This window comes from Elgaria multicarinata, chromosome 7 (genome assembly GCF_023053635.1).
Source record: "Elgaria multicarinata webbii isolate HBS135686 ecotype San Diego chromosome 7, rElgMul1.1.pri, whole genome shotgun sequence".
NCBI lineage: Eukaryota > Metazoa > Chordata > Lepidosauria > Squamata > Anguidae > Elgaria > Elgaria multicarinata.
The window spans coordinates 66,955,055-66,969,001 of record NC_086177.1 but is presented as its reverse complement, the minus strand read 5'-3'; the positions used below and the strand labels follow the sequence as shown (position 1 = coordinate 66,969,001).

General features: G+C 39.0%; 1 protein-coding gene across 1 annotated transcript in view; it reads right to left on the bottom strand.

Annotated features, from left to right (window-relative positions):
* Positions 1–5,278: 5,278 nt before the first annotated feature.
* RP1 (RP1 axonemal microtubule associated) overlaps positions 5,279–13,947 on the bottom strand; it is a 221,553-nt gene continuing 212,884 nt past the window's right edge. Inside the window, exons 55-58 of the mRNA XM_063131303.1 lie at positions 13,327–13,564; positions 12,302–12,384; positions 6,611–6,682; positions 5,279–5,333 (exon numbers count right to left, since the gene is read on the bottom strand). Of these exons, the coding sequence (XP_062987373.1) occupies positions 5,279–5,333; positions 6,611–6,682; positions 12,302–12,384; positions 13,327–13,564 (448 nt within the window). The remainder of the gene's footprint in view (positions 5,334–6,610; positions 6,683–12,301; positions 12,385–13,326; positions 13,565–13,947) is intronic.

The window sequence follows — 13,947 nt, the reverse complement described above, 5'->3', positions numbered from 1 at the left end:
GACGGAGGACTCTGATCACTCTGTCTATAGAGGGTCAATACCTTAAGATTGTGCTCTTACTGGAAAGTCACAGTGAGTGTATAAACAGGAGTTGGAAAATGTATGAGGGATATGATATGTAGAAATATTTTTCCCACTCTTACAATATTAGAACTTAGGTCACTTAATGAAAATGGCAGTTGATTAAGACAGGATAGCCATGCACACTCCTCAGCCATCTCATAAGTATGGGAAACACAAGGACACTGTACCAAACCCATGAGAATTTCTCCAAAATTTCTTCTCCTTTGAATTACTTTTTGAAAGCAACTCCTTTTCTATCAAATTGAATGAGAATGGTCGAAATTCTCATAGGAGAAATTTTTGACACAGCATTAATATTATTCCCCATCCAAAGTACCATCAACGTGTAATTAAATTCAATTAAATTCAGCACAAAAGCTATGAAAACATTTGACAAAGTATAAAATGAAACACTCTGTTTTGTGAAAGAGATCAATACAAACTGCCCAGTGTAGAATAGCATTAGGATAATTTCATAGTGAGCGCACACTTGTTACCTCTGTAACAAGATTGCATGATTGCTTACCAAATTCTTGTTTTACCAGATCAGAATGCTGTCCCCTTTAAATGAAGAAGCTGTAGCTAAGTACCATTTTTACACAGCATTGTCTAAAGATATTTATGGTTAGAAATAAACATTAAAAAACCTCTGTCTCTATAGAAACTGGCTGGAGAGTAGGAAATTCGCTATACTTTCTCATAGTTGAGGAAACCAAAAAGACATTTGTAACATGATCAAATAGTTGGCATTTTAGCAGGGAAAGGTCTTTTCATTTCTCTAAACTTTGATGAGATTAACTGCTAACTGCAATCCTAAACAAATATATTTGGAAGTACTATTAATGTCAAAAAGCATTTACTTCCAAGTAAATCTGTCTCAGATTGAAGCCTTAACTCATTCATCAAAGTTGTCTACTTCTTTCCTTTACGATAATGTAACATGTTCATTTTTCATGCATTCATTATACAAGAGAGTGGTCCTAAAATATTTCAGTATTGTGAAGTTACACTTTTAGATCGCAGTACCTTTAGATAATGCATACTATATACAAGATTTATTTAACCAATAGGTAGGCAATGCGATGCACAAGATACAGCACTCCCAAAATGAAACAAATGACCACAAGTAACACATCCAGTTTATAAATTTTTATAGTTTTAAAAATTCTAAATTTTTATAGCTTTCATTTTATAGCGCATACACATATTTAAACACACACACGTATGTGTTTGTGTTTTTAAAATGTTAAAGCAGAACACATGCGACGTGCTGGGCTTGACGAATCCAAGGCTGGAGTTAAAATCGCAGGAATCTCAGATATGCAGATGATACCACTTTGATGGCTGAAAGCGAGGTGGAGCTGAGGAGCCTTATGATGAAGGTGAAAGAAGAAAGTGCAAAAGCTGGGTTGCAGTTAAACCTCAAAAAACCAAGATTATGGCAACCAGCTTGATTGATAACTGACAAATAGAGGGAGAAAACGTGGAGGCAGTGACAGACTTTGTATTTCGGGGCGCAAAGATTACTGCAGACGCTGACTGCAGCCAGGAAATCAGAAGACGTTTATTTCTTGGGAGGAGAGCAATGACAAATCTTGATAAAACATTTAAGAGCAGAGACACCACACTGACAACAAAGGTCCGCATAGTTAAAGCAATGGTATTCCCCGTAGTAACCTATGGCTGCGAGAGCTGGACCATAAGGAAAGCTGAGCGAAGGAAGATAGATGCTTTTGAACTGTGGTGTTGGAGGAAAATTCTGAGAGTGCCTTGGACTGCAAGAAGATCAAACCAGTCCATACTCCAGGAAATAAAGCCAGACTGCTCACTTGAGGGAATGGTATTAAAGGCAAAACTGAAGTACTTTGGCCACATAATGAGAAGACAGGATACCGTGGAGAAGAGGCTGATGCTAGGAAAAATGGAAGGCAAAAGGAAGAGGGGCCGTCCAAGGGCAAGATGGATGGATGATATTCTGGAGGTGACAGACTTGATCTTGGGGGAGCTAGGGGTGGCGACAGCTGACAGAAAGCTCTGGCGTGGGCTGGTCCATGAAGTCACGAAGAGTTGGAAGCGACTGAACGAATAAACAACAAAAATAAAAAATAAAATTTTAGAATTTTTAAATCTATAAAAAAAACACTGATGTGCTTCTTGTGGTCATTTGTTTCGTAAGAATTATTTAATAAAAATTTACTTTCTTTTTTATAAATATGACAGCATCGGTGATAAAAGTATAAGAACAGCTACGTTTATGCAAGCAGTTCTAACTCTCAGTATCCCATGTCCAGAAATTAAAACCAGGAACTTCAAAATGTTTTTGAAGACCAGGCAAGTCAGCAAGACTTTGAGGGGAATCAGTATCTTCAAAGAAGTCCACAACAAAGCTGAAATCATAGTTTCTGTTGTAATGTTTCTACCCTAAAAAGCCAAATCTCATGAACCTGAGGCATGAGTGAGTAACTATTTGAACTACTGGATGACTATTGAGCATGGCTGTACTCAGGGATTACAAAAATACACTCTCACAACAAATGGCATTGCATCTCGTGTAGTGTGTTAGAAGCAAGACTGTATCCACTCTCCAGCTGAAGGCATCCCAGTCCTTTGGTTCATCTGTCCTGATAACTCAGGGTTCCCTAACAAATTATATATTTACTTCCCAGATTTAGTGAGTGCTTCCACACTAGCTGTTGTGATATACAGTACAAGTGTTTCCTTGCTTTATTATTACCATTATTATTACTATTAGTCTAGATTTGCTTGTGAATAAATATAAAGAAAGAGAAAATTCTCTGTAGAGTTGATGCAAAAATGGATAAAACAAATTCAATCTGACTGCTGTGGTTCTAGAAAATCTGAATCCTCTTTTTTTTTTAAAAAAAAAATTAGCTATTACAAATCTTGAATAAACTTTGCATGCAGAAGAACATATAGTCCATGTTGCAGAGGGATTGTGAACAAAATTACATGCCTTGATGGCCATAACATAAGTGTGGTAGCTGTTGTCACATGTTAAGCCATTCAGATGGACTGATTCAGTAAATAGTTGGGACAATTTTATTGACACCTGTACAAATGCATGTGAAGACAGGGTTGTGATGGCATAGACAGAATGACTCCGCCTGTGTGGAGAGCTTTTCTTCACAAAGAACTCAACACATGACAAGAACTACTATGCAGAGCAATTTAAAGCATTCACCAAATAATAGCTGCTGTGTGTAAATTGGCTCTGAGTTAAAATGGACAATTGAGAAAACAAAATAGAACCGTACATCAAAATAGACATCAGTTCACTGGTTTTCCATGAAAACCCAGTGCTTGAGGCCAAGCAAAATGAAACGCCTATGGGATTCCTCCTGTGGGCTTTGCAAATGACTATTTTTTTTGTGCTGCTTTCAGTACAGTCTTTCAAAACTGTGTTCTATATTCCTCATGGAAATGAATTTGGTTTCTTATTTTAAATAGCACAAGTTGAACAAAATAAGCAAATAAGCTGCTAAAATACATGATTCAGTGATAGTATTTATTTATTACACTTATATACCGCTCCCATAGCCAGGGCTGTCTGGGCGGTTTACAGAAATTCTAAAATTGAGATAAAAACAAGTATACAAAATTTAAAACTCTAAAACATAGAAACAAATTAAGAAGGCATTATTTACACTTGATAAAGTAGAAATGGCATCATCAGGGTGAGTTAATATTACAAACTATTAGTGAAAGACACACTAAATGAAACAAATCACATAATAGATCACAGCAAAGTGATTCTGTATAATGAAGACTGATACCAACTGAACTCATCTGTGCACTCTGGGGATATGCTTTTAAATTCATTTCTGCACGTACCCAAGCATGCATGCAGAAATAGAACCTTTAGGAGGACTAAATTCACCCTGTTCCCCCACTCAGTCAGAAGATATTACACTGTAGGTCTTGCAGTTTATGACCTATGAGGCAGATTAAAACAACTCACTGGCAAGAAGTAGACCAGAAAATCTATTTTGTTTTTTCATTCCCCTCCCCCACCAAGTTTCATCTTAGCCATCGCTGTCTCTCTCATGTACCATACCATTATAGTATGACCTATCTAAGTATATTGTAATATAAACATGCCAATGTTTCATCATAATACCTTTCTTAATAATGTATTTTTAGAAGATCTAAAAAGATACTTCATGATTGACTTTACCAGCATTTTGAAAAAGAGATCTAAACTCAGAAATTTAAGATATATTGAAATAAAGCTTTAGTCTTCCCATATTTACTTGAGCCTTTTACACACAGAGAGGATATCTGCAAAATATGTGTTTTGGGGTGTGTCTTTCCTCTAGTTGGCCCTGACAGTAATTTAGAACTGAATATGTATTAAAATACTATTTAAATAATCAGTTGCATAAGTGCTTTTGTATTGTTATGGCTTCCCTACTTCCTCCAAGCGGGGAGAAGTTTCATTAGCATTCTAATGATGGATTATAACAAAGAGGTGCTTGTATGATCTCTATGTAGGGGGTATCATACAATCATAGAGCCAGAAGTGAGCAACAGTTACCACATCCAACCCTCTATCAGAAAGGCAGGACCATTCATAAATATTCTCCTCAGTGATCTAGAAAAGAGTGACCTTAACACTGCCACAACTTAAATGTGGATGGAAATTCAGCTCTAGGATTTCTACTTAAGATTTCTTTTTGGTATTTGGGTTAGAAAGTATCTATCACAAGATAACTATGTCATGTGCCCAGACGGCGATCTTCATAACCAGTGATATTTTCCCCAGTGGAATAGCTACATGATTGGGCAAGAAGTCTGTGACAATACTGGGAAGGTGCTTTCATTTGTTTATAAAATAGTGCACCTTGAGAAAAATATTTCAGCAGATAATTACTCATGACAGAAATTGCCTTTTCTTTGTTTCTCTGTCTTTCTCTCTCTTTTAAGAAATACGACAAAACCCAAACATTGTGAAAGGATGGATGACACTCATAAAGTCATATTGCAACACCAAATTCCTGTTTTATTCTATGATTACATAAAGGTCTTCAAAATTCCTAGAAACAATTTTACTACTGGAGTGTTAAAATGTGATGCATTGTTTTGATACTCCTTCATGATAATTACAGTTCTTTTCATAATTAGGAAATACAAATAAACCAGATCAGCTTGAAGTTGAGGGGGAAGCATATTCAAACAGGATTTTCGGACAGCATAATTACACGTAAAGCTGCACTACTGTGTGTCCATCATTTTCATCTTTAGCCAGCCACCTGTTGAAGAGAAACTTTTTTATTGAAAGAGAAAGTATCCTATCAACATACATACACAAATGAAGACAGACCCATTCCTAGTCTTATGGATCTGGCTAGCCCTGCAACTGACAGTGGGATGGTGCAGGCCAGCACAACTTTAAATCATCAGTCACATCTGGCAATTACTATTCAGGAATATAGATGGGAAAATACACAGTGAGGAGAGAAGGCTGGAGTAGGCAGAGGAGTTGATTTATTCAGAACTAGCTACTAACAAGAGCTGGCCCCAAAATTGATTTCAAGAAAACTGGGGAAATCAAAGTACAAATTTCCAACTTTTTAAAAGGCCTGTTCAGACAACACACTAAACCATGGTTAGTCCTCTAACCCTTTTGCAGTAAATGGGTAGTGAGCGTATATAAACTGTGATTATGTAGCCACCATGGTTAGGAATGGTTCACATGATATGCTAAGTCATGATGCACATGACACACTAAGTTATGTTTAGCTCAAAATGCTTAACCACTGTGGCTTAGCATCTCTTCTGAAAGAGGTCAAAAAATTCAGCAAATATATATATATATATATATATATATATATATATATATATATATTCTATAATATAAATTCATTTAAATAAAGTGTGTAGTTATCTAGCTTCAAGTATCATGTTTGCCTTGTGACACTGACAAAATTAGTTCTGTTTTGCCACTGTTGTCAGTATTGTGACTTCATGTACTGAAAATTAAGCTCTTATTCTGCATATGTGAAATCACTTTGTATTCTTGGACCTAAATCCAAATTACATGATTGGACTTCCACTTAGGCAAGGAGTTCCTCTTCCCTAACTCCCCACTGTAATCCACTGCTGGCCTCCCAGATCTTATCTGGAGGCTGCTCTAACACTCTGGACCAGATTTCAGGGCATGCCCAGGGGGCTACAGGGAGAAGGGGGAAATCAGTCCATCAGTGGAAGGGCACAATTGGCTACAACACATAGTCTGAAAGCCTTTGACACATGTACAGGTGACAGATGCAATGACTGAGAGGAGTGGAGCTGGAGCACTCCTTTCTCTTCATGCATTCCTTCAACATGGTAAGTAGAATGCCTAAGGAAGGCTACTGAGTGTCATCAATTAAACCCTTTTGTTTTTCATGAAAAAAAAGTGAGTGTGTGTATACATTCATATTCCCTGGTCGGGGTAACGTCAGTACAGGGATGACATTTTACTTGAAAACTAACAATGTAAGTATCATTCATTAAGAACATCAAATTTAAAAAGCAGGAAACAAACCGGTTGCAACTGAAGCAGAGCAGTTCATTTGTAGACATATCTGTGATTTCTACTTTTTCCAAAAACCAGCCGCTTGCTGTAACAAAGAAAGGACAAGAATAAATAGGTGTACCTTTAAGTGCAGAGAATCCCAACAAAAATTATTCTAATTTCTCAGTCATTAAAATACTTTATTTATTTATTTATTTATTTATTTATTTATTTATTACATTTATATACCACCCCATAGCTGAAGCTCTCTGGGTGGTTTACAAAAGCTAAAAACAGTAAACGTTAAAAGTATACAAAATTTAAAACTTAAGAAAAACAGTACAAAAACAACAGTATCCATTTAAAAACAACAGTTCTGGGGGTCTATTAAAAAACAAACTTAGTGTTGTTAAATGGTGTTAATTGCCAGGGAGAAGAGGAAAGTTTTGACCCTGGCGCCAGGCGAACCTCATCAAGGAGATCATTCATAATAGCTGTCATTTAAATAAACAGTCACTTGTTAGTTCCTGTGAGGGCTGCTCCTTCCAAATTCTGAATTCTGCTGGTGTTCCCTAATCCTCAATAGGTTTTCTTTTAGAACTGGAACAAAACTTCGCATCAGTGGAAAGGGCATTTGGTGCTGTGCATTAAAATTACACAAAACATTTAAATAAAAAAGATGGAAAATATATGCTACAGTAAATGGCAGAAACTCAGCAAAAAGTTAAGATTTGCAAGATTTTTTTTATTTTTGGGCAAGGTTGGCAGAACATTCTGATATTTAAATGTCATGGTTGATGTGTGTATACACACACACACACACACAAATATACACATGTTCGCTCTTGACCAACTCCATTCAAGGAAAGATCTAATTTCACCAACCTTCATAATTTATCTCTAAAGTTGTAGCATTGATAGTGACAGCAAGGAGAGAAATGTCAGGCTAGGGCAGCCCTCCCCAACCTGGTGCACTCCAAATGTTTTGGACCTCAACTCATATCAGTCTCAGCCTGCATGGCCAATGCTCAGGAATCCTGGGTGCTGTAGTCACCCAGTGGGTTTCTATGGCCAAGTGGGGACTAGAACCTGGATTTTCTGGCTCCCAGTCCAACACTTTAGCCAATACACTGCACTGGTTCTTGAAATGTACTGGAATATGACAAAATTATACTGTTCTGAAGTTTGCTTTGAACATTCTCTGACAGTGATGGGGAAAACATTAAATCTATTTTTGTTGAAACTAGTTAGATTAGTTAAAAAAGAAAAAAAATATGAAGCAATATAGTGGAAATAGTGGAACTCTGACCACCTTTCACCTTTTAATTTAAAATGTTATCCAATAACACAATAATATGCAACTAAATTAATTGTATTTTACCACCTGCCAAAACAATACAGAAATTCTTCTTCTGTTTATGTAAACAGACCTAATTTAAGGAAACACGGTGCCCTTAGTAAGCAACAGAAAAACACATTTCTTCTTGATTGGTGCTTTTTAATGACTTGCGAAAATTAAAGTATATATCTTGGAAGTTTCTCAGTACCACATTTATGCCCCAATGAAAATAAGTTTCCATCCTCAGGACAACACTCAATACTTCTTTAACTTTTGCCATGCTTCCATGTTTCATTAAAGTCAGACACCACAATCCACAAAAACTAGCACTTAGATGTTAGTCCTTTCACAATCCTGTTGTGATAGCAAATTAATATTTTGCATAGGCAGTTCCTACTGCTACAGCAGCAAAATGTCACACACCACAGCATTACACAAGCTCTGCTATTAATTTAAAATTTCAGATAGATGTGTAACTGCAAGTGTTTAGAATTGGAGGCTGTGCCAGCTCAGAGTGCACGTGGGAATCTGATTGGAAGTACTCCCATATCCAAATACATGGAGAGCTGATGTGTTAAGCAACAAACTAAGTCAGAAGTCAGAGAAAACTATCTGATGGTCTGTAGACATTGTTTACCATAGAATATTGGAGATTCTCCCCTCTGAAGTTGGAAGCAACACTCCAACCTTGGAAGGGCAGTCAAGAGATCCGCCTCCCTTCCCATCTCCCTCTCAGCTGGCATAGAAAGAGCCATACCGGCTGCCTTCTGAAGTTGGAAATGTGACCTTGGAAGGGGGGGGGGGAAGAGCAGATATGATTGGGCAGGGAGGGGAGGAGACTGGAGAGGCCAGGATATGTGCTATCCATCTTTTGAAGCCCTGTAGCTATACAGAGAGAAGAGCCAGTCTAGCCCAAAATGCAGGGTGGGAGGATGGGGAGGAAAAGTTTTCCTCCGTCCTGCTCTCAACTAGACAATCAGAAGCCTCCAAGTTCACGGGCTTCCAATCATCAACAATGCAATTGATAGGGGTGGGAAGAAAAAGGTTTTTTTTCCATATTCGTGATCTCTTTATACAAGGAAAAATCATATCAATGCAACAATTAGAGGAAAAACTGAGCCCACTCCCTTGTACCTGGCTCCAAAAAATGCAAATAGTCTCTTTTGCAAATATGCTATATCAATTCCATAGCATTCCACGCTCGCTTACTATATTTGAGAAAGCTTGCCTGACTTATTCTAGAAAGGTTAAAGGGGGAGCTTCTGGTATATATCACATGATGTTGAATTGTCAATTCCCAGATAAGGGAGGGTTAAAAATGATTTGGGAACATGATCTGAACACCAGTTTCACTGAAGGTGAATGGAAAAGCTTATCAGCACCCTATAAAACAATACCAGCAAAAGTTAAAGAGCTCACTCTGAAAATCACTCACAGGTGGTATACCACCCCTGTTAGACTGCACCATATTAGTGGTAATTCAATAACCAATGCTGTTAGCTCACATTGAAAAATCCATCCAAAAGGTGGATTTTCCACCTGGCTATCCCAAAGCACATATCCCATATGACTTGGGTATACTTTGGGATAGGCAGGTGGAAAGAAGCTAACCTTTTGGATGGATTTCTCAATGTGAGCTAACAGTGTAAGGTTGCAGCATAAAAGGCAAATGCAGTTTTTGGAAGCAGTATTTTAAAATTCATTTAGATCTCTGATGTGGCTATTACATGTGACTTCCAAGTCATATGTAATAGGCACATCTGAGATTTAAAAGGGCCCCCCACACTACTTAACGCCCCCTCCCACACCACTTACCTTGTCCTTCACGGCCGGGTGGTGGCTTCACTAGCGCCTCTGGCTCAACCTGGAAGTAGGGCTGCAGGTGCAGAAGCAAGCACCTGCAGCCTTGCTTCCAGGTGGACCGGGGGCTTGATTCAAGACCGGGCCCAGTGATGATGGAGCAGGTAAGGCCCCCCCCTCCTGCCTGGCCCCTTACCTGGCCCTGCCACCGCCGCTGCACGAACTGCTGCGGCGGCTCCAGGCAAGCCCCCCCACCCCACTTACCTGTTCGGTCGTGGACTGGTGTGGGCTTGAACTGAGCGCACCTGCTGCCTTGCTTCCGGGTGGACCCGGGGGCTTGATTCAAGCCTGGCCCCGGCGACAATGGAGCAGGTAAGACCCCCCTCCTGCCTTGCCCCTTACCTGGCAAGCTCCCCCCCCCCGGCAAGCCCCCTACACTTACCTGGTCTCTCGCGGCTGGGTGTGGGCCATGCTGTCCCTTCTTCTCCCCCTTCCCTCCAGGGAATCTGAGGCACATGCACTGCCTTATCAGATTCCCCATAGGAAAACATTGGATTTTTAAAAAATTAATTACAAATTGAAGGAATGGACTTTTGAAAAAAGAAAGGCCATTCCATCAATGAGGAGGACAGGGCAATGCAATCCTACTACTGGATTGCATGGTAAGAGTCCCAATTCGGAGCTTTTAGTGCGCAAAAAAATGGTCGCCACCCAGAAGCATTTCTATGTCAGTTTGTGACATAGAACCACCCAGAGAGCTTTGGCTATTGGGCGGTATAGAAATGTAATTAATAAATAAATAAATAAATAGTTTGAAGCAGAGAGGCTTTCCCCCCTTTTGTCATTTGAAGTGCCATCCTGCCCTCAATATTTCACCAATCTTCTTGAAACATGCAGGGTATGTAAAACCAGCATTTCTTTCTGGCAGGACTCCGTTTCAGAAAGATTGGTGAAACATTTTCCATTTTAGGATGCTTGAATCACCCACCCCCAATAACGGCTTTTAACATGGTGGAATGCTGTTTGTACTCTTCATCCTTAACATACTGCACATGGCTGTGTGCAATGTAATATATCCCTGCTCTGTTGGCGCGGTTGCTCAGTTCCTGGCACTTATATCCATCTTTGGTGGGAATGTCAACAGGTCAAAACTTTTTGGTCAAGGGTTTTCCAAACCATTACAAACATTATTCATGTTGAAGTAGAAACTGATCCAGCACTGGCTCTACTTTCTATTTTTAGGAATGCCAATAGAAACATTATTCCCAAAGCCTTGGTCACCCACTTGCTTGTTGCAGCCAGGTGGGAAATTGCCCAATTCTGGAAAATTTTGACCATCAACACTGGTTTGATAAGATTTGGAAACTAGCTTTAAATGATAAGTTGCCTCAACATAGCAGGTTAGCAAGAGGAGAAATAACATCAGACACATTTGTGGATAACTGGTTGGACTTTTTCACATTTATTAATATGAATCCTGGTGAACCTAGACCTCCAATGACTCAGGAATCCTTTTGGTCAGAGGTTCTGAGTTAACCTGCATCTTTTTCTGTACCAGAAAGTATAGATTTGTTTAAGATTTCTATATTTACTAAGTGCTTATTGAAGGAATGAACACCCATGCTTTTTTATAGTGGTGCTGTGGGAACATTTGTATTGTTGCTGAATGTTTTCTTTTACTCTCTGTGTTTATTGTATTTGTCCTTACTTGAAAATCAATAAATATAGTATTAGAAAAAGAAAAAAGAAGTATAACTATGACTGTACAGCTCAATTTTCAAATGGTGAGTTGTTCTTCCTCATAGGTGCATGACAGCTTTGAAGAACAAGTGGTTCTCCCACATTTCGTTCCATTGTTGTACTGCTCTAACAGTCAGGAAGTTATTTCTGATGTCCAACTGGAATCTGGCTTCCTATAACTTGAGCCCATTGTTTTGAGTCCTGCAGTCTGGGAGGATCAAGAAGAGATCCTGGCCCTCCTCTGTCTGACAGCTTTTCAAGTACTTGATGAGTGCTATCATGGCTCCCCTCACCCTTCTCTTCTCAATGGATATACTTCTTGAGACGGATATACTATGTGAGTTATAAATACATTAATGTTATTACATGTATATGCTGTCCTTCCTCCAAGGAGCTCAGAGTGGAGTATATGGTTATCCCCTGATTTTTCTTTACAACAACTCCATGAGGTAGGTTCAGCTAAAAGGAATTGAATTTCCAAGGTCACTCAGTGAAGTTCATGGCTGAGTGGTGATATAAGGCCTGGTTTCTGAGGTCCTAGACCAACACTCTAGGGCAGTGCTGGCTCCTCCTTCTCACCACCACCATTGTCTGGGCCACAGCGAAAGGCAGTTGAACAAGCAGGTTGCAATGCTGAAGAGGAGGAGCAACTCCAGGGGGCTCTTGTCAGTGGGCCCATGCTAGAGTGTGGGCCCACAGCAGAGGTCCAACCATGCCTACCCTTGACACAGCTGTGCTCTAAGCACTACACTGTACTGGGTCCCAAATCTGCATGATCATCAAAGCATTTCAAAAATTTAGGTGCAGATTTAAAACACAATGAATACATGCAACACACTCACTCACCAAATCCTTTCCCATCATGTCCAATTTCAATTTTCTGTAGCCTTCCAACATTGTTCGTCTTAACTCTGAATGTGTCAGTCTTTAAAATGAAAAGTGATACATCTTTTAACATGCAATACATCTATGTCTGGAAAATTGTCTGCTTGCCTGGCTCAGTTTGGGGACAGGCTTAAATTTAGCTGTGCAGAAAAACAATTAAATGGATGGCTTGAACTTATCGTTAATGGCCATTTTTAGTAAAGTTATTTTTGAAGGATTCTTGCCATTTTATTGGTTTCAGCACCCAAGAGACTTTCGGTTTTGCTAAATGTTTTATGAATCTCCAGCCAGTTGAGGAAATAACACCTTTTGTTTTCATTTTTAATTTATCTTCTGTTTATGGTACACAAACCTGCCTTTGAAGACATAAAGATAAGTGATTTGACTCTAGTTACTGCCAAATCTCTCAAGTGGTCTACAATTGGGTTCAAAATATTGTTTCATTTCCAGTGTTCTTGGCAGCAGCATATTATGTGAATTGTTAGTATTTTTCCAAGAGGAAGCACAACCTCTCTCTAGGCTTTTTCCACACAATTGCTTCTTTCATCTGCATGATGTAGAAGATGCCCTAAAGATGGCAATCAAGAAGGTTCAGGACAGGTGTGTAAAACAGGGTTAACTAGTTAGTGGATTTACCTTCTATTTCATCTTCCTAATGTTTCAATGCATATTGTCATTTGGAGTCCGGATACATCAAAACTGAGAGTTTAGGTTACAGGTCTGCGCACAGCCATGTTTGTGGAAGTCCAAAATCTATAGCTTAGGACCACAGGTTTTGTACCTCCCCGTATGTGGCAGCAAACTCAGATTTGCCTGAGAGTGTACATACCATAGGGAATTCCAGACAGTCCTGACTGAGAGGGAGCCTGTAGGATGCATGCTTCCAAACATGTGTGTTTTTCTCAATTACATACATACACCTAAAAATATAATATGTTGAATGGGAGAGACACAAAGATAACATGGACACTAAACTGCTTACCTTTCCTCTTTCAAAGGGATCTCGATGATCCAGTGATTTATTGAGTGGAATTAACTGAGATGTATCCTTGTTTCCAAACAAAATGGCATGGACATTGGCATCAGTTCCTGCTCCTCTCTTATCACCTGTGTACACTTTAATAATATATTCTCTCAGATTTTCCAGTCCACTATCTTCTTTGCTAATCAAAGAGATTTCTCTCCGTATTTCAGGTTCTTTGGCATCCAAAAGGAATGTTCTTAAAATAAAATAAAATAAAATAAAGAACAAGTCACATAGTGATGTTCAGAAGTCAATATGGAATCTAATAAAGAAAAATAAATGCACCTTGTTTGTTTACTAGATTTATATGCTACTCAATAATAAAAAGGTCTCTGAATAGCTTATAATCAAAGAAAACTTCTTACCAGGGAAGGCACTCTATTAGGCATTGTGGTCCCAAGCTGTGTAAGGCTTTATAGGTCAAAACCAGCAGCTTGAATTGGGTTCAGAAAGACACCGGCAGCCAGTACCTTTCTGAGTCTGCTACTGTATGAATATGGATGCCTCATTTTACACAACTTGCAGCTTCCAAACTGTCTTCAAAGGCAGCACCACACAGAGCATGTTGTAGCATTCTAA